The sequence below is a fragment of the Schistocerca americana genome, chromosome X (assembly GCF_021461395.2).
Source record: "Schistocerca americana isolate TAMUIC-IGC-003095 chromosome X, iqSchAmer2.1, whole genome shotgun sequence".
NCBI classification, from domain to species: Eukaryota; Metazoa; Arthropoda; class Insecta; order Orthoptera; family Acrididae; genus Schistocerca; species Schistocerca americana.
The window spans coordinates 184185695-184207994 of record NC_060130.1 but is presented as its reverse complement, the minus strand read 5'-3'; the positions used below and the strand labels follow the sequence as shown (position 1 = coordinate 184207994).

At 40.7% G+C, this 22300-nt stretch overlaps 1 protein-coding gene across 3 annotated transcripts in view; it reads left to right on the top strand.

Annotated features, from left to right (window-relative positions):
• LOC124554764 (cullin-5) overlaps window positions 1–22300 on the top strand; it is a 243311-nt gene that overhangs the window by 182663 nt on the left and 38348 nt on the right. For all 3 annotated transcript variants that reach the window (XM_047128412.1, XM_047128411.1, XM_047128413.1), the window contains exons 12-14: window positions 10292–10464; window positions 14692–14853; window positions 20957–21075. In XM_047128412.1, coding sequence (XP_046984368.1) covers window positions 10292–10464; window positions 14692–14853; window positions 20957–21075 — 454 coding nt within the window. The remainder of the gene's footprint in view (window positions 1–10291; window positions 10465–14691; window positions 14854–20956; window positions 21076–22300) is intronic.

Below are 22300 nucleotides of genomic sequence, written 5' to 3'. Positions count from 1 at the left end.
AAACGAAATTGGGCCCTCATGAATGCTTTGGGCTTTCGCATTATTTCGTGATTCGTTTTGACCTTCCCCCTGAGGTCACCATTCCATCTCATGGGGGCGTCATGCTGCTCATAAGGGATGACATTCATTGTCAACCAATCTACCATCTCCCTGATTACCCATCTTCAAGCTGTTGCAGTTCGCCTTTTCCTTCCCCACCTGACTTTTTCTCTCTGTACAATTTGTCCCTCTGCCATTCAGTGTCACCAGGGCAGACTTCCTTCAGCTAATTGGGCAGCTATTTCCTTCAGCTTATTGGGCTGACCAGATGGAATAGCTCACAAACATTATCCTTGCTACTGCAGAAAATTCCGTTCCTTGCACTTCCTCTTTACCACATCATGTCCCCATCCCTTGGTAGACTGAGGCATGCCGCGATGCGATTCATGCATGGAGACGTGCTCTCCGCATTTTTGACTGTCATCCTACGGTGGCAAACTGCATTCATTATAAACACATGCATGCAAAGTGTTGTCGCATTATTCGGGATAGCAAATGAGCTAGCTGGCTTTCATTCACTAGTTCTTTTAACGGTTCCACCCATTCCTCTGTCATGTGTACCAACCTCCGATGGCTCTCGGGGGCCAAGATCGATTCCCCCATTTCAGGTCTCACAGTAGCAGACAATGTTATCGTCGACACTATTGCTCTCTCCAACATCTTAGCTACCATTTTGCGGTAGTTTCGAGGTCTTCCCTCTATCACACTGCCTCCCTCCATCGGAAACAAGTGGAGGAGGCTCGGGTGATACCCTTCTACTCTCTGTATTGTGAGTGCTACAATACCACCTTTACTATGAGGGAGCTAGATCATGCTCTCAGATCATTCCAATCCTCTGCCCCAGGGCCAGACACCATCCATATTCAGATGTTGCAGCACCTTTCTCTTGCGGGCAAGCACTTTCTGCTTCACACATACAACCGCATCTGAGCAGAGGGTACAGTTCCCGGATGCTGGCGTGAAGCCACCGTCATACCTGTACTTAGGCACGGTAAGGACAAAAACCTTCCTTCTAGCTACCGCCCCATTTCTCTTACCAGCTTCATTGGCAAGATGATGGAATGCATGATTCGTGCCCAGCTGGTATGGTGGCTAGAGCCTCACAATTTACTGACGAATACACAGTGTGGATTTAGAGCGTGGTGTTTTGCAGTTGACCATCTCGTTAATTTGTCCACCCATGTCATGAATGGTTGTCTGTGGAAATCCCAGACTGTGGAGGTGTTTTTCGTTTTTTAGAAGGCCTATGACACCTGCTGGAGAACTGGTATCCTCCATACTCTTTACACATGGAGCTTCCATGGCCACCTGCCCTGTTTCCTTCAGGCATTTTTAAAAGATAGAGTTTTCAAGGTGCGTCTGGGTTCTGCCTAGTTGGACACCGTTATCCAGGAAAACGATGTCCTCAGTGTCGTCCACCTTGCTGTCGCCATTAATCCTATCATAGCCTGTCTCCCAATTGGCATCTCTGGCTCCCTTTTTGTCGACAATTTTGCCATCCATTACAGTTCTCCATGGACCTGTCTCACTGAGCGGTGTCTTCAGCAGTGTCCTGATCATCTTTACTCCTGGAGCATTGACAGAGGCTTTTGCTTTTCCACTGACAAAACCATCTGTATGAATTTCTGGTGACACAAGTGATTTCTCCCACCATCTTTACATCTTGGGCCTGTTGCCCTTCCGTTCATTGAAACTATGAAATGCCTGGGGCTCATGCTCGATAGGAAACACTCTTGGTCCTCCCATGTCTCTTACCTGGTAGCCCACTGTAAGCAGTTCCTCAATGTCCTACGTGTCCTCAGTGGTACTTACTGGAATGCCAATTGAACCACCCTCCTCCGTTTGTACCGGTCCCTTGTCCATTTGAAACTCAACTGTGGGTGCTTTGTTTATGCATCTGCACGCCCATCCTTCTTACGCCGTCTCAACACTATCCACCAATGTTCTATCCGTTTGGCCACAGGCGTCTTTTACACCAGTCCAGTTGAGAGTCTGTATGCTGAAGCTGCTGAACTACCACTGTCCTATCGCCATGACTTTCTCCTCAGCAGGTATCCGTGGCCTCCTTCTTTGATGATTCCTTTGATCATCAGTATGTTGCTTGCCCTTCTTCTCTGTTACTTCCTGGAGTCCACTTTCAGCACCTGATACAGCGGCTTAACTTCGCACTACCTGCACCTTTCCCGGTGGGTGTGAACCCTTCACCACGTTGGCTTCGTGAAGGGGTCCATGTTAACCTTGGCCTTCATTTGCTTCCTAAGGACACTACTCCAGCTTGGGTCCGTCACCTTCAGTTTCAAGACCTTTGCATGGAATTTAGTGATAGTACCTTTGTATACACTGATGGCTCTCTGACTGGTGGTGTCAGGTGTGCTGTCATCATTGGTACCCATGTCTTTAAATATCGGCTTCCGACACACTCCTTAGTATTTACGGCCGAGCTCTTCGCCTTGTATTAAGCCACGGAGTACATCCGGCGACACAGCCTTTTCAACTGAGCCCTCTGCGCAGACTCACTCGGTGCCCCTTACAGTCCATGTGTGCTGTACCCTGCCCATCCCTTAGTGCAGCGGGTCCAGGAAAACTGTCAACTGCTCACACTTGGTGGAGCCAGTGTGATGTTTCTGTGGGTTCCTGGTCATGCCGGTCTGCCAGGAAACGAGGCTGCTGACGCTTTTGCCAGAGCTGCGGTTCTAGTAACTCAGCTTGTGAGTACGTATATTCTCTCTGATGATCTCTGTGTTGGCGTCTGTCAGGAGATGGTGTCCCTATGGCATTGCCAATGGTCCACCCTTCACGGGAATAAGCTTCATCATATTAAGCCTCTCCCAGCAGCTTGGACGACCTCCTCTTGGCCCTCCCGCTGAGAGGAGTTTATTTTATCTCGTCTGCATATTGAACACTGCCTTTATAGCCATCGTCATTTGCTAAGTGGTGCTATCCCTCCACTTTGTACACATTGCGCCCAAGTTTTAACTGTTCGCCACTTCCTGATGGAATGTCCATTTTTTGACCTTTTATGTTTCCGTTTGGGTTTGCCATCTGAGTTATTGGCCATTTTAGCAAATGACACGTGGCTTGTTGATCGCGTTTTACTTTTTATCCGCCAAAGCAATATGGCGAAGGCCATTTAATTCTTAGTTTTGGACCTCTGTTTCTATATGGTGTCTCTCTTTTTCTTTAGCTGCTCTTTTTCCACATGCCTGTTTTTTAGCTGTCTTCTGTTATGTCAGTTGGGATTGACGTATAGTCGTTTTCTTACTACTCTGTGTTCAGGTTCTGTAGTTTTGACTTGGGAGCGTATGACCCCAGTTGTTTTTGCACCCTAAAACAAAACAAATATACAGATTAAATAACAATGGAAATAGGCTGCAAGCCTGTCTTACTCCCCTCTCAACCACTGCTTCCCTTTCATGCCCCCTCGACTCTTACAACTGCAGTCGGGATTCTGTACAAATTGTAAATATATTTTCACTCTGTTTATTTTACCCCTGCCACCTTCAGAATTTGAAAGAGAGTATTCCAGTCAACCTTGTCAAAAGCTTTCTATAAGTCTACAAATACTATACATGTAGGTTTGCCTTTCCTTAATCTATCTTCTAAGATAAGTCGTAGGGTCAGTATTGCCTTGCGTGTTCCAAAACTTCTACAGATCGAAAACTGATCTTCCCAAGGTTGGCTTCTACCAGTTTGTCCATTTGTTTGTAAAGAATTCGTGTTTGTATTTTGCAACCATGACTTATTAAATTGATGATCATGGTATCAGAAGCAAAAAAAGTGTAGTAAGCATGGACTTTAAAATTCATGCCTGAAGAGCTACGGGCACTTCATCTTCGATACTGTCAAACAAATCTCTTCTTCCACAAGTCCTATGCTTTTTTAAGTATATCTAACTACTGTGAAACAAGAGTACATAGCTCACAGGTATGATTTTAGAGGCCACACTTACTAGATTTTTTTTTCTTGTTTTGGTTCATATTCCTCTCAAAATATGGAAAGCAAAATATAGCTTGCAGTAGAAGAGATTTGTTCAGTGTCTTGAAGATGTAGTAGTGCCCTTAGCTCTTCAGGTATGCATTTTAGAACCCATGTTAACTAGACCTTTGTGCTTCCAGTATCATATACTCTCAACTATATGTGTTTATGCCATTAATTATGATACACCCAGTGTATATACGGGCTGTACTGTGTCAGTAGTTAGGAAAATTTGAATTTGTATGGGGGATTACAGATGCTGCTAAATGAACTGCCATTCACAGTACAGTACACGGTGGCAGAGTAGGGATGTAGACGTATAACTTAGTTATTCAAGATGAAATTTGATTTCTGTATTCTTCACCTCAAAGCAAACTCAGCCAATAGAGCAGTATCATATTTGTCCACCAAGTTGACTAGAACTGCCAAAGATTAGAGTTTCAGTTCTAAATCATATGGAAACGCTCTGATGGGACATAAATGGTTTACTGTGTGTTAACTTTATGGCTCTTTGTACATTGTCAAAATCTGAGGAAATTCCTTCATGGGATGTTTAAGTGTTTAACAGCCTTTGTTATTCAGAAATAGCAGTGAACAGCTCAGAATCTGTAGTGTCACATTGTTTCTATAATTATGCACCTCTACAACTGTCTGACCTTCTATACATGTAAACATATGGCAGCTTATGCAGCAGCTCAATCTGAAAAGTTTTGACCACTAAAATTATAGTTGGAATGTTTTGATTTCGGAGTTATTGCCTCATTATGAAACTGAACAGATTTTTGGGAGCAAAATTTTACTCAGTCTTACAGACATTTTCATTTAGATAGTAACTGTGTAGAATAGTAATTGTAGCTTGGCAGACATAAAATAAAACACTTCATTGCAATAATAGTTGCTGCATGTGATTGACAGTTAAAGCTAGAATAATGTTTTTGATGTAGGATGATTGTTGAATAGTTTCCATTGTTGTATACTTTCCTGCCACATTTGATTTATGTACGATTTACTGTCACATTCTGTAAGGTATGTTGCTCCCTCAGAGCCACAAGCTTCTTAATTTTGTGTTACAAAAATTGTCCTTAACGATGACTCTTAATGCAGTTGTATTCATTTAAGTAACAGGATAGTGGCATGCACTATTTGCAACATGAAATAGAGATCAAATAAGTTCTGTAATCATTGCTGAGTGATGATATAACAAGCTTTTACTCCAGACATTTCGGGCGTATAATGATGATTTCAGATCTTTTTAAAATGATAATTAATTATGGAGTCCCCTTCAACTCCAAACATAATAAAGAGTCATCCAAAAAGCAAGGAACATTCTGATTTAACCAAATAAAAACATATCAACACAAAACTTTATTTACAAAGTTACAGTACCTTACTCTGTTTTTCAATGTAGTTACCACCGCTATCGAAGCACTTATTTCAATGTGGGACCAGTTTTTCAATTCCCACCTACTCTTGTACTGCCAAAGATGTGAGTCATGATGGCCCTGCTCATTTGAGGATTATGATTTCCGAATCCTCTTCCTTAATGGTGGCTGTCTTGTTTATTGCACACAAGTGTCCATCAGTTTTGACGACTAGGTAGCAGCTGTACTACATGCATGACATTGTCACTCCCTGCGAGTAACCACATACCAGATAGTTATGTGCGCCTGTGGGATGTAATGGGTAAAGGTTTTTGTGCGAAATGAGGCACGGTAATGTTGTATTGTCTAGGACAACAGTTACAAATGTGGAAAGTGTGCAACTAATAGGCTGTGTTTTGTGGATGGTTGTTCAGTCTGCAGTCAGTAATACACAGTGGTAGGGACAGCATCATGATCAAAGTGAGATAATGTGCTTAATAAGGAAGTCTCGGTTTCCAGGGAGACATGCACAAACCTAATAATTCGTACCCTGGACATCTGACTAGTGCTCTTCTTAGGATTAGGCAGGAATTGAGGGCATATCAGCATACAAAACACAGAAGTGCATGCTGACACTAGGTGGCATTTCATGATTGGCAAGTGGTATTCTCCAGAAGTGAATTTCTTTGCCCTTCTCTTCTCAGTCGCAGGATCCCACAGTAGTACTCAGTCACCCGGCTGATATAGGGATATTACTGCTGCTTTATTTCCCCTCTGTACTTGTCTGGTTGTGGCTTTAACATTATTTTGCTGAACTCGATTAAAGATCATTTTAAGTCGGTGTGTCAAGCTTCTCACTTTCATGGAGTCTGCACCCAGTGGCAGCTTTGCTATCTCAAAAGGCGAACTCATAGAAGTATTGGATATAATAGTCCCAGTGGGACTGTGTTTTATTCACATAATAAGATAACATTTGAACTATGCACATGTGTGCAAATAATGACATAAATTTTGTTACCTGATCCGCCAGTAAAGTATAAGGACTGCCAAAAGGTAATACCTATTGGTTTCTCCTGTAATATTTGCAAGCAGTACTAGTGCTAGATACGGGGAAAAGTGATCAAAATCGACAAGATATATCCAAAGCTACAGTTTCAAGAAGCCTAGATGTTTCTGGTACAGCCTACAACAAAATTTGCAGCCACTTCTGTTGTGACCACTATGTACACATCAGGCACCTGTGCCAATACTTATCTATATCTCAAAGTCTGCCTTTTCACCAACAGCAGGTAGCAGTAAGGGGGTGTGTAGCCTGTTTACCATTGTGGCAAGCTTGTATACTTTCATGGCATTGAGCAATAATATGAGGCTGAAGTGCCTTCAGTTTTACTAACCAGTTTGCAAGAGGGGTTTTATAAAATCCATAGGAGTTAATTTCAGCCTTATTGAGTGGCAAGAAGTATAACAGTCAGTTTTCTTCACCATTGAGCTCTTTGTTCAGAATACAACCTACAGCAAAATCAGAGATGTTGCAGGATGGTATAAATGGCTTTATAAAGTTAGGGTGTACCGGCAAAGGTGAATTTGTCAATACTTTATCTTCTTTCAATGCAGTTTCACACTCGGTGGACAATTCAGAAGTTATTCCTTAATTTAACATCCTTGTTAAAGGTTTAGTCACAGTAGCATGGTCTTTTACAAAGCGACAATAGTAATTCACCAGCCTCAGGAAACTCTGTAGTTCTTTTACATTCGAAAGAGCGGGAAAATTTTCTATGACTTCTGGAAACCACTGTTCTGGCTTTACCCTGGCTGATGATGTGTCTCAAATAGTGAACTTGTGACTCGGCAAATGAACATTTTTCCAGCTTCAAACTTCAGTGAACATTCTACAGCCTCACTAACACATTTCTTGAGTGCTCATTGTGCTGTTCGCTTGTTCAAGAGAACACTGTAATGTCATCTGAATAGATCAGGCAGAAGGTGGGTTTCGGTCCCCGCAGTAGCAAATCGCCAAATTTCAGGAATGACAGCAGTGTGATTTTAGCAACTGCTTGTCTGTGGGAGAAAGAAAAACTTAATTTATGTAAGTGCTCGTGTCCGCCAAAATTCATGTTGGCTTACCTTGCATCTTTCTTTTCACAGTCGCACTTGTCACCTCCTTCCCACCTCAATAGTTTACTGGGATTACTGTTCTTACAGGGTGGCAGGGTTGATGGCTTGCTTACCTTCGGTATTTACATGATCAAAATACCCTTGGTCTCTGTTAGGGGTAGGGCTGTTGTGGCCAAGGATTTGTCTATTTCAGGACTGCAGGCAGTGCACTCCTAGATACATGAACTCCCAGCAGTAAGGGCAGTAACAGACAAAGCACTTAACAGCTGTATGGCCGGCTCACCTACATCATACACAGACCGTCTTACTAGTGAACACACGGTGTGGCTCATTGTTCTGTATATGTACAGCAACAAAGCGTGTTGCTTCTTCATGCAACAGTGCAAAACGGACTGCCTCGCAGGGTGATGCTGGGGGAAATGACTTTGACCTCTACACCCATCTGTGGGTTAATATTACAGATAAAAAAAACGTCGATCACATGCACCTCTGCTTCTTCTAGAAGCACATCATTACAGGTTGTATCCCAGCCAAGGCTATAGGTTTTACAGTTTGCAAATTGTTCAGAATCTTCCCCTGATATTTCCGGAAGTATGGAAAGTTTGTCATGGTAGTAACTGACATTCCACTTACCAAAAGAGCAGTCTGCTAACATTTTTGCTAGAATCTCGAATCTATCTACACTCCTCAGTGCATCAGCTGACTTGACATAGGTGCATGTGTCCCAACACAATTTTAGCCTTGCCAAAAATAGAAGAAAACTATCTGGCCATGAGAAAATATGACCAAAGTTGCAGATATTTTGCAAAAATGTATCAAGACACACTACGTTTCCTGAGAATGAAGAAATAAAGTTAACTGCTGGGAAACTGCTTACAATAACAGATGGTGACACTGCTGCACCAGCTTCAACTCGTCTAGCTTCATAGAGAGTAGCTTGAACATTAAAGTCTGCTCTCAGTGCAGTTGCCTGTCTTCGGAGTTGGTTATTATACTGGTCTTCTAGCTCTACATTTTTTAGCCAAAAGTTTGTGCACCTGTTCTTACAATTCTACATTTTCAGCTAGTAACTTACACACCTGTTCCTGGGATTCCCCAAAAAGATCCATATTTTTGCCCACAGTGGCACCTTTATGCTGAGGAAAAACACACACACACACACACACACACACACACACACGGGTAGATCACAGTTAATGATCACTGGTGATAATGCAGAGACTGGTGGAACAAACAGACGGTTCCTGAGGTTGGTGACAGTGGAGTTCACAAAGTAAACTGCTAGCCAGAAACGAAATCCAGGGCATAGCAAAGTCATCATAAATGTGCACGAACAGTCCAGGGAGCAGTCTGAATCACAACGTAATAAATGTAAGGCCAAGCATTCTACTAATTGATAGTGTGTATGATAGGCTTCAAGGAACTGATGAGAATGACTGAGAAGTCAGGGCATGGTATTTACCAGCATGCTCGAAATAGTGGAAGGGGCCAAGTGATATGTCTCCACCTGCAGCAGCACCCCTCGTGGGAGCCAGCTGTGGCCAGAGTATGAAGCCTGAGCATCTCTGACCTGTCCTTCATATTGATACTAGGGCTGGAAGTCCAAATCACTGTCAAATACTAAAGTATTCTTCACAGTTACGTAGCACTTTTTGATGACTAAGGGTAAATTATGAAGATGTGTGTAAATTCCCTGAACTAAAAGTGATCATCAGTTGGAAATTGGAAAATGCTTGAGAAAACCATATGACAGTGTGAAACGTGTGAAGTGTAGTCCCAGGATGTTTCCAACAGTATCGTTAAGATAGTAGATATAATTTGGGAGAAACAAATGAAGAAGTATATGAAATATTGAAATTTATTCGTGAAATCAAATTTAACTATAATAGGTATAGTGACCTACCTAAAGTGACATGTGAAAGTTTATACTGAACTGGGACACAAGGCCAGATTTCCCTTTTATCGCGAGTGGTCACCTTACTACTTACACCATCTGGTGGTACTCTCCAGATCAATCCAAGCTTTAGTATGTCATACACCTATCCATTTCTTCTCATAGATTATTAATTCATTGCCCACACTAGCACATCTCATGATCATTGGGAAATCCGGGTCCGAGTCCCGGTCCGGCACAAATTTTCAAATATCGCTTTATGCAGTTCATATGTGTCTATTACAGTTAAGTTGAATTACAGGAATAAATGTCAATATTTGAAAGTGTAGTTCATCAGCAAATATAAATATACATGAAATACTTTCCCTGCATTCATTATTATTATTATCATTATTATTGCTATTGCTATTGAAAATATACAGGTAGCAAATATTGACTTTTCAAAACTGTGTGTGTTAATTTCTCTCTCTCTCTCTCTCTCTCTCTCTCTCTCTCTCTCTCTCTCTCTCTTTTCTCTCTGATGTGGGTGTGTAACTTTCGATAGTCTGCTTTGCTTTGACTTAATGGTGCTGTATTAACATAACAGAATTTCAAATACATTTTGCAGGAAGCATTAAAGACAACTTTTCAGTTATTTTGAACTTAAGTATAAGGAGAGTGATCTGGAGATGACAGAAATGTGCTTGTTGCCTTACATAATTCATATGTGGCGGAGTTTCACCAAAAGCATGTTTTGTACATGGTAAACATCCAGGAAACTTGACCCTATAATGATAGCTGTGTCATTTCTGAAGAGGGATAAATAGTAACTTTGATGAAACACAACCAGACCTGGTTTTTTCCCTCTTGTTCTGGTTCATTTCAGATATGAACTAAAAAAATGCAAATTTTTGCAATGTTGTAATAGACTCGATCAACATCAAGATCTTGAATGCTGGGGCTTGGGCACGTGGAAGTGAACGTGTAACTGTGTCATTGCCTCTGGAGCTAGAAGACTACATTCCGGAAGTAGAAGATTTCTACAAAAAGAAACACAGTGGGAGGAAACTGCAATGGTACCATCATATGTCTAATGGGACGGTATGTAAAATAATTATGAAGAATTAAACTTTTTATGTTTATCCCCTGTTGAATTCATAAAAAGTTATGCGATGTCTAGTGTGTGTGTGTGTGTGTGTGTGTGTGTGTGTGTGTGTGTCTATATATGAATAAGTCAGAGAGTCATCAGTTGCATTTTCTCTGGTGTTTTGGGAGATATTTTCAGTTTTGTGTTTGTGGTGTGTAGCTAGAATCAGCCCAAAGAAATTCTGCTCACCAAATCTTTCATGTGTCCTCCAGTGTAGACAGAAAGTGTTGGTTTGTTTCCGTTCTGAAGAAAATTATTTTTAAAGCGGATTTTTATACGCCCATTCAATAGAATATACCCAAATTAGTCTACTGTGATATTTGTTCTATAAATATGTATTAACAGACACAGTAAAATATTAAGAATAACCAGTACTCCAACAGCAACTGACAGCACTACTGCATGGCGGTAGCAGTCAGCCCGGGTCAGGACAGTGATGTTGCTGTTGGAGTACTGGTTATTCTTCGTGTTTTATTCTACATGTTAATACACATGAATAAAATGAGTATTAAACTAGACTAGTTTGGGATTGCTCTACCAAATGGGCATGTAAAATTCCACTTCAAAAAATTTTTATTTTTTTGCCCCCCCCCCCCCCCCCCCCCCCCCCCACACACACACACACACACACACACACACACACACACACACTCCCTCTCTCTCTCTCTCTCTCTCTCCCTCTCTCTCCCTCTCCCTCCCTCCCTCTCCCTCCCTCTCTCTCCCTCTCTGTTGACATTGGTTGTTGTATGAAAGATGTGACGATTAGTGTTTATTCAGGCTGTCTCCAGCTACCAGCTACACATTGCAAAAGCGAAACTGCAAATAGCTGCCGAAACTCCAGAGAAATTGCACGCGATGACTCTTAGGAGAGACACCCAAAGTGTGTATATGTATATAAATGCTTTTGTCAGAAGTTGTTGCTGTTGGGTTCTGACCAAGAAGAAAATTATTAAACATAATGTAAGATCATCATCTGATGTTTATCATTCAGTGTTTCTCCGTATAATAATTTATGGAATGTTTTTATTTGTGCATCTGAGAGATGAAAGATGAATAATCGAAACAATCTTATGTGCACTGGAAGACAAAAAAGATGACGCACCATGAAGGAGCTATGCAAATTGGTTACAAATTGACTTTCATACAAGTATCAATGGAAAACGCAAAATTATAAACTTTGGTGGCTAATGAATGGATGTGTGATGCTGCAGTGCAATTCACCTGCAGCTGGAAAGGACAGTAAACAGGGGACATGTCGATAACAGGGCACGAAGTATTTGCGAATTTCATTCTGCACAGTTGGTTGGACAGTAACTGTGCCTTCCATACAGGCGGGTGAACAATGTACACAGACGTCCACATTTGAGAGAGAATGTGTACTTGAGGTCAAAGCAGCCAGTTGGAGTAATTTGCCAGATGCTCAGCATTTGAGCAGGAGCGATATCGCCATTCGGTAATGTTGGTAGGAATTGGTGAACCATGACAAAACTCAGTGTGAAGAAGGAAGCAGCCAACCTAGAGAGATGGCAGAACATGAGGACCGAGCAGCCGTCAGAGGCACTTAGAGCTCCCGAATCATCATCATCATCTATACAATGTGCAACTGGTGCTTCAGCGACCACAAGGACAACTAATAGGTGAGTCACAGAAAGGGGGCTGAGATGTCTGCACCGCTTGTGCCAACTACCATTGACAGCTGTACACCAGAAAACCTGTTTTCAGTGGTGTCGGACACATTTGGTCTGTAATATCATTGACTGGAATATAATAGTCTTCAGTGATGAGTCCTGCTTCGAATTGCATCACAATGACCAGCCAAGGCATGTCTGAAGACGTCCTGGGCTGGGGTTGGATATCAACTTGACTGTCGCCTTCTATACAGTCCTACAACCAAGAATGATGGTCTGGGATGCAATTTCATTTCGTAGCAGGACCACTTTTGTCGTCGTCTGCAGCACTCTTGCAGCGCAGCAGTGCATAGATGATGTTCTATGTCCCGTTTTGTTGCCCTTCCTAGCAGGCTGACCTGGGCTTACATTTCAGCAAGGCGATGACTACCAGCACATGGCAAGAGTTTCTACTACTTGTCTTCATGCTTGCCAAACCCTATCTTGATGAGCAAGGTCAGTGAGTCTCTCCCCAGTTGAGAACATTTGGAGCTTTATCGGGAGGGCCTTAAAACCAGTTTGGGATTTGGATGATCTAATGTACTAACTGGACAGAATTTGGCATGATATCTCATGGGAGGATATCCGACGACTCCATCTATCTACACCAAGTGAATAACTGCTTGCATAAGGGCCAGAGGTGGGCCAATGTGTTACTGACTTGCTCAATTTGTGACACTCTTTCTCTTGAATAAATCAGAGAGTTTTTCTAGAATTTAATCATTCAATTGTCTTTACACGTACATCACAGCTACAGATTTCTGTCCCATTTGGTTAATTCCTTTGTAGTGCTTCATTTTTTTGTCTTGGAGTGTGTTTTGTTTTCAGGTGCAGTAATTTCTTATATAAAAGTATGAACCAATGAATACACAATAGTTTCGCTCCCTACTACCCTCACGCTCTCTCTCTCTTCCCCCTCACCTTCCCTCCTCCTTCTCACTCTCACCTTCCCCTCTTTTGCATCGTCATACTGTACTAATGATTCTTCCAATTGACAGTTTATTTGTACCTTCATCTCATCAGTCTTTTCAAATGTTTCGTGAAATGATTATTCATCTAATTCCTGGGTTTTCCTTCATTTGTTCAGTTGACTTGTAAATGTGTTTTATATTGGGCAAGAAGAAGAAAAAGGAAGATTTAGGTTCAGCATCCCATCAATATTTTGGTTTTTCTGTCAGAACTAAGCAGATGTTAACTAAACTGTGGAAGATAGAGATCATCATAAGATCATTGGAATACCCAATAGCCTTGTGCTAGTGGTGAGTGGAGAGGGTTAGGGGTTAGGTGCTGAATCAAGTCTCAATCAGAGCTGAGGTAGTAACCATCCATTACTAACCATTCTCGGTAAGTCCACTGGAGGTCTAAACTTAGCAAGTGTAGTCAGCTGATAGATCCATTCAGCATAAACTGGTAGAAAAGACTAACAATGGCCTGATGTTGCAAAGAGGCACCGGCCGGAGTGGCCGAGCAGTTCTAGGTGCTTCAGTCTGGAACCGCACAACCGCTACAGTCACAGGTTTGAATCCTGCTTTGGGCATGGATGTGTGTGATGTCCTGAGGTTAGATAGGTTTAAGTAGTTCTCAGTTCTAGGGGACTGATGACCTCAGATGTTAAGTCCCATAGTGCTCAGAGCCATTTGAACCATTTTTGCAAAAAGGCTTAAAGTCTTGAGCAAACAAGCATTGCCAACCAGCGTTGCACGTCTTCGTGGAAGTTGACAGCATAATGACAGCACAAAGACTTTTCTATCAACAGCACATACCGACTGTGTGCACCACCTGTCGGGATGCTGTCCCCATTGGAACTGAGGCCACATACTCTACATCATTTGCACTTTCTGGTGGCACTGAGGTGTGCTGCCCCTGAAATTACCATAAGTGGATTTGGTGTTGCTGATCTTAGACTGGCAGACGACATTGTTGGTAGGATCACTGGGACCATATCTGATTTTGGTGGCACCAAACAATCCAATATTTTATGAGTGATACTTTGTGTATGTGCTGTAGATGACCAAGAGTTTTTAATCAATTAATTTTATATGGAAAGGATAGATTGTTACTCACCATATAGAGGAGACGTGTGTGTGTGTGTGTGTGTGTGTGTGTGTGTGTGTGTTTTTTCTGTGACTCAGTGTCTCCTCTATATGGTGAGTAACAATCTATCCTTTCCATATAAAATTAATTGATTAAAAACTCTTTGATAATCTTATGTTTGCAGGCTTTCGCAGTTGGAGCCACTTTCATTAAATTCTTGTGGGTTGTAGATCACATGTCACACAAGTGAAGTTCAGTTGCAGTAGTTACTGAAACATCAGTTTGCCATTTTACAATGTGACACATTCTACAGTCTCTGAGAATTTCATGGAATATGACAATTGTTGACAAAACTTCTTTGATGTGAAACTTGGAGAGGCTCGTGTCATATTGCTGTGGAATGCAAATGTAATGGTGTGTCACTTACGTGTTGTTATTGAATTAAAATTTTATGCTTTGTTATCAACTTAAATTTTTCAGATAACATTTGCAAATAATGTTGGAAGATATGATGTAGATGTCACCACTTTCCAAATGGCAGTTCTTTTTGCATGGAATCAGCGTCCATACGATAAAATACCATACGAAAATTTAAGGCTGGCCACAGAGTTACCTGATCCAGAGCTTAGAAGAACATTGTGGGTAAGAAGTTAAACAGAGTTAAAATGTTGTTGCTGTGTACATTGCGATTGCCTTGTACTAAGAAGAGTCATTACTGAGCTCATTTGTAGTGGACTTTTAAAGGAAATGTTACTTGTGTTCTTTAGGAAGCTGACAACACCCACTTGACAAAATATTGTGAAACATTGTTTTGATCCAATATGTGAGACACTGAGTGATGAATAGTATAATGAATTGCAATCACTGTAACTCTTGCAGATACTTACATTGTCAGCTACATTTTTTGCATCACTGTTATTAGAGATTATGATTTCCAGATGCTTGGAAAAACTGTGACTTCTTAGACACTTAATGTCAGGGTTGGCGGTATAATTCTCTATCCATCCATCACACCTGCTCTTTGAGGCTATTTTTGTACATGCACTATGATCCACATGACTGCAGTAATATTATGCACACACCTGCTTGTTTTCAAGAGTCGCTAATAATGTGATACGAGGTGCTATCCAAAATTTTTGGGACTGTTGCTGCCATCTGTTGAAAACCTTACCTTTGGACTAATGGTCACCATCACCCTTGAAGTAGTTCCCATCCACACGTACACACCGGTCCCAGCATTTGTGCCATTGGTCAAATGTTTTCTGGAAGTCCTGGTTTTTGAGGGCGTTTAACACCGCTAGCGATGATTCTTGAATCCTCTCTAGAGTGTCGAGCCGCCGGCCTTTCAACTTGTTTCAGTTTTGGGAATAGCACGAAATCGCAAGGTGCCAAATCTGGTGAGTATGATGGGTGGGGTACAACCGCCATATTGTTTTTTGACAAAAAGGTTCTGGTGAGCAAGGACTTGTGACAGGGTGCATTGTCGTGATGGAGCAGCCAGTTCCCTTGATGCCAAAGTTCAGGCCGTCGTCGCCGCATGTTTTCACGGAGCCGTCGCAAAACGTCACAGTAGTACGCGTAATTCACTGTTGGGTTGGGTGGGACGAATTCTTTGTGCACAATTCCCGTTGTAACAAAGAAAACGATGATCATGCTCTTCAATTTGCCCTTCACCTGTCTTGCTTTTTTGGGTCTTGGGGAGCCCGAGCTCTTCCACTCAAACACATGCATACAGCTCATGCTCTGTCCCCCAAACACTTGTTGAATCATTGCAAGGGTCTCCATAGCACTTTTCCCAAGATTCACGCAGAATTTGACACACACACACACACACACACACACACACACACACACACACACACACAGTATTATGGAAATCACTGTGGACACGCAACATGTCCTCCCAGCTGAATGCTACTCCGCACACTGAGTCGTCTGATATGCAGCTCTCACCACCTAGCGGTGCAAAGATCTACCACTCCTACTTTCCAGATGGCAGCACCAGTCCTGAAAATTTTGGATTCCGCCTCATAATTATAATCTTCTGAAGAAGGGCACTGGGTGCCTGAAAGTAATAGAGAAATAAAATTCCTTTTCTATAACTAGTTTCTGATTTTTCAGCTAGTAGACAGATAGTTGTTGAAGATGGATAAAGTACTATCTTTGAGACATGCCCAGATACAAATGGCTCTCCTATTCACCTTCTGCTTCCATAGCTTCAATAGACCACGCAGCGAGACTACAGTGTGAAATGACTACCGTCTTGTTTGAAGGGCGATAACAGACTGTATAAGTTTGTCCACAATAGCGGCTCGATATTGGAGCATTGCAACCAATAAGACATACCTGCACTGATAAAGTGATGCTGCGTACTGCAGGCTGGATTTGTGCTTGGGTGTTATTGAGTAGATTTCCATTGCTTGAAAGCCACAAAACTCTTGAGACTGAAATGAGCCTTTGAAATCCGTGAATGATAAGCAAGACTCACTGCTTGGACAAGTCAGTCCAGTATTAACTTTATTAGTTCATAGTGTTATTTACTCACATAGTCTCTACAGACCCTCAAATCATTATAATACTATTTGTCATATTATAATTGTCATTTATTAGTTAACTATGATGTAAAAAAAGTACTGCATGTATGAAACCCAGGTCCGATGTAAGAGGGGGCCTGATGGCCCTAACCTGATCACTTTACATAAATAAACAAAAATAAAATAAATACAGTGATGTCTACAAACATGTTAGATGCTACCATAATGACTGCAATCTGGAAACCTACATTGTTGCCAGTACAGTAAGCAAACGCTAAGACCATCCACACACAGAGCAACTGAAAAGAAATGCAACAGGCATGCGATTTAAATGGCAGCAGGTTGCTGAGTAGCTGGCAACGCAGTTCCTCACTTAGTGCAACTGTGAAATGAGAATCTGTAGTTGCTGTGTGTGAATGAGGAGGAGGAGAGGTAATATTATTTCTTGCACCTGAACATCGTTTGTTTACACTTGTCATGTCAAGTACAGATTTGAGATCAGAGGAACATGGGGGTCTGTTACTGTTACACATGAGTGAGAAAACAGAGAAAATTCTGGATTCATCCACACATCCAAAGAAACAAACTGCAGTCTGTATGTAGCAACCAAGGAACTGCAACAGACAGATTAGAAAGTCATAGTTTTTTTATAGAACAACTAAACAGTTATACAGTGATTTTACACAGCTGATTTCTTCCACCATAGATCAGATTAGTTGTACTTTTGTTTTCTGTAGATCTGTAGTGAGGAGATCTTCCAGGATGTAATTGATATCAGTAAAATGAGAATACACAATAACTATTTACAAATAAAAACAAATAAACTAATATAACTTCCACATATCTCAAGTTAAATGGTCCTAGTGGATGTGTAATAAGCCAAACAAATCTTAAACATATTCTCTTCTAAAAGGCAATAAATAAGTTGTCGCAAAACATGTAAATGTTCAATACTCTGAGGGCCTATGATAATTCTTAGGCTATTGTAGCTATGAATCATCATCTAGAAAAATCATTTTAAATGCCGTATTTATAGTGATTGCATTACTTACTGAACTGACTACAGATGATCTTGTAGGTAGGGCAACTACAGTTATGAGTAATCATGTTAGATATTATTAGTAACATATACTCATCAGTTAGTTCTACTAACAAATTTGTCAGTGGAGTAGGATTTGGCCACAAATAAATCCTTCAGGTGCCTCTTAAACTGAACTTTATGAGTAGTTAAACTTTTTATGGCTGCATAACAACAAGACTTTCATCAACACGCAGCTGTTGATGAGGCGTATAATGGTGATGAAACACATTATTGGCAATGTTCAGCATAATATCAAACTTTGCAGTGGGGTCATACGTGGATGCCCAGGAGGGTGCAATTTTGTATTATCTGTCAAGTGGAAAAATTTTAGGAGCAACTGAAATCTATTTCGCGAAAACATACGGGTTAAACCATGGAGTTGCCATATTTTCATCTGTGAACCATTAACTAAAAATTGTTGGTTTCTTTATGAGTCCCATATATTGTAAACAGTTGCACTTAAAAAAACGAGTTAAAAAATCAATTGGTGTAGCATTTATTGGTACATGTTCGGGGCCTGGTAATTCCGAAAACGTGAAGCGGTGAGGAGCAGGATTGTCCAACTCATCAGTTCCAAATTCAGCAAATGTGTTGCTGGCTGCAGTCAATTCTTCAACATAGTCTTCATCGCTGCTGGGTGCAGATTCGGCTGTTGATGACTCACATGATGAGATGTCGCCACTAGACCACTCATAGGTCGATCCACTGTCTGAAAAACCTGCAAAATCATTCTCACTTTCACTACTTTCCACGGTATAAATCGCACTGAAATGAGACTTCTTCCTTGGCGGCGCCGTGGTATGTTCAAAACGAACGAAAAACAATCTTGTGTTTGGCACTCGAAAATATCAATTATTGGCATTGACAATTGAAACAAAGTACTTGACGACTATCTTTCAACCTTTGTTTGTCTTCCTGACATTGATATACCACGATCTGGCCTTAGTTTGAAAGAAAAGTGTGTGAAAATGGCAGTACAATTAGATCATACGTGGCACTTTTTGTGCATACAGCACGATCCGATTAGATCTTATTTGGCACTAAAAGGGTTAAACCCTCGTAAAACTGAACTGTACATTTGATAGCAAATTATGTGATATAAAATGGTCAATTTTCCTTATCTATACAGCCTTTTCAATAACTTTAGCAAACACTGATGGCATAGAAATAGATCTAAAATTGTCTACATTATCCCTTTCTCCCTTTTTATAAAGTGGCTTTACTACTAAGTACTTAAATCATTCAGGAAACTGACCATTCTTAGAGGAAAAATTACAAATATGCCTAAGTACAGGGCTAATATGTACAGCACATTACTTCAATATTCTACTAGGCATTCCATGATATCTGCGAGAGTTCTTAATCTTCAGTAATTTAATTATTGACTCACTCTCCATCTTGTCAGTATCACAGAAGAGTATTTCAGACATCAATGTCCGAAAGGCATATTTCAGGAGTGTTATATGATTCCCTGTAGAAACTAAGTTTTTATTTAATTCGCCAGCGATGCTCAGAAAATGAATGTTAAATACTGTACAGATATCTGACTTATCAGTAACAGAAATATTTTTACTGTGAAGTGGCTTCATATCATCGACCTTGTGCTGCTAACTAGACACTTTCTTCACAACTGACTATATGGTTTTAATTTTATACTATGAATTAACTGTTGTATTTGGATATCACATGCTCTTTCCCTTTCTAATAACATTTTAAGCTCCTTACAATACTGTTTGTAATGGGTTGCTGTAGCTTGACTGTGACCACATCTAACATTTTGATATAATTCCCACATTGTTCAACATGATATCCTTATCCCACTAGTCAGCCACCCAGACTGCCTTTACTGCTAGTACCTTGTTTAGAACATTCTAATGGAAAGCAACTCTCAAAGAGCATGAGAAATGTCTTAAGGAAAGCATTATATTTGTCATCTGTGTTTATTGGCATTATAAACATCCTGCCACTCTTGTTCCTCAACGAGGTTTAAAAAAAATTCTCTATTGACGTTGGATTAGCTTTTCTTGGGGATTTGCACCTTTTTCTGTCATTTTCTTACTAAATGTAGTTAGTTTGTCTCTTAAGAAGTGATAAAAATACAAAAATAATACTAAAAGCATGTCAGCATGTGCTTTTGGCATAAAAGAGAGCATGGGGCACAGGTGACAAAGCATCACTGTCCATTATCTAGAAAAGTTGAGTGGTATTGTTGACACTCGGAAATTCATTAGGTACTCTGAAATGCAAACCTTGTAGTGAAAATGATTATTCATTGTGATGTTATCGTCCTTACTAATAAGAAAATGCTGCACTTTATTGCAGTGGAATTAGAAAACACCCAAACTTTTGTAAAATTTGGCTTCAGGTAGGAGAGGAAGAGAAGGATGTAGTTGTGTGTCTTTTTGTCTGAGCACTCAAAATTATTCATACCAGACCTAATTAAGCAATATCTTGTGGGCATCATCTGCTCATTACCTTATTTATATAATGAACATTTGTCTTTTCCTATACCATCACTGTCACTATTGTGGGGAGAGGTCAGTTTGAGGCAGCACACAAATGTCAGGGTGGAGCATAACTGAAAATGTAATTTTCTTTTTCAATTTGTAATGAGCAATGATACTTTGTATAGTGTTCTTTTTTATTTTCTTGTGATTTTTGAAATTAAAAAGCCGAATTTTGAACAAAAAGGCCAGAAATTCACTTGAAGTTTTACATCAACACAAAAATACTATTTGGTGGCAAGTGGCAGATACAAATACAGTACACTTTCCACTGCTGCGAATAAAGAAAAACATTACTTTGTCACTGATAAAATGAAGCACTCCTACAGTTATTTTCAGTATTGTTAATGCATTCACATTGCCATCTTTTCCCTCTCCAAGGCTTTCTTGTGTTTTACATTCAAATTTTGGTTTCTTGTGTTTCTTGTTGCCACACTGTTACCAAAGTTTGTGTGAGACTTATTGAAAAGTAAATCAGTGAAACCAAGTACTAGTAAAGATAGTTTCATTTCAGTAGTTCCTTACTTACAGGGAATGTTAATGTATATTTAGGTGCCATGGCATCTTGTTTTACTCTTTTTCTGTCCTTTGCCAAATTAATAATTGATAATTATCACTTATTTCAGTCTCTTGTCGCATTCCCAAAGCTTAGAAGGCAAGTTCTGTCATACGAACCAGAAGTGCAGTCACCAAAGGACTTTGAGGAAAACACCATGTTCTGGGTTAATCAAGAATTTGCTCTGGTGTGAGTATTGCATTTAGTCATCTAACTTTTCTGGCTAAGTTTATGTGTAGTGTTTATTTCTGTAAGTAACATAATTTTAAAAATGAGGTAAGATGTTTTTATACGTTGCAAATAGAAGCGGGTAAAAAATTGGAGATGATATTATAACCACATATTTCACACTTTCCAAGTCGTCTTCAAAATAGGTAAGATATGCAAAAATAACTATGGACATATCACTTACAGACACAATGCAGTAAGCAAGGCAAACGTGAAAGCTGCAGTGTGTCTGGGTGTACCATAGTCTGTGGGAGGGTCGGACCACAGCAACATACTTCATTTGTGCACTACGAGAGCAGCTTTATGCCTGATATAGCGCCTGCCGATGATAACAGTGGTACACTTCTAATTAACTATAAACTAGCCCGCCCGGCTAGCCGCACGGTCTAATGCACTGCTTCCCGAGCGGGAAGAAGTGCCGGTCTCCGGCATTAATCCGCCTGGCAGATTAGTGTCGAGGTCCGGTGTGTCAACCAGCCTGTGGATGGTTTTTAAGGTGGTTTTCCATTTACCTCTGTGAACACGGCCTGGTTCCCCTTTTTCCACCTCATTTACACTGTGTTGGTGATTGCTGCGCAAATACCGTTTCCATGCACGCGGACACCGTAATTATTCTACCACGCAAACATTGGAGTTTCACTTGTCTGATATGAGACGACCCGGGGGGAGGGGGGATGTGTCCACTAGGGGCCAACTGCACAATAACCCTGGGTTTGGTGTGGGGCAGCATTGGGGTGGGTGGACTGCTGTCACCTGTTGTGGGGTTGTGAACCACTGAGGGCTATGGCAGGACGGAGCCTCCCCGTAATTTCTAGGTCCCCGATTTAATACATACATCAGTAATTTCTTGAGAATGAAAATGTGCCTCTCAATTATATTGTATTTATTAGACATGAAACATCACATTTATGTATGTTACAATACAGAAAGGTAAACATTTATATTAAACAAATTGATTTCCTCAAATAAAAATTATTACTTAACTGTACACCATGGGCACTTTTTCATAAGAAATAATTGTCATTAGTGCTAAGTTCCCTTCTGAGGAATTGTACTGCTGGTCTCTTAGTACTTTCATTATATTGTGAAAACCACTCTGTCTATGTTTGAACATGCACTCCAAATTGCCTTCAGTGCAACTGCAGCAGATTATGGGTTGTCAAGTTTAGTTGCCTGCCGGCATTTG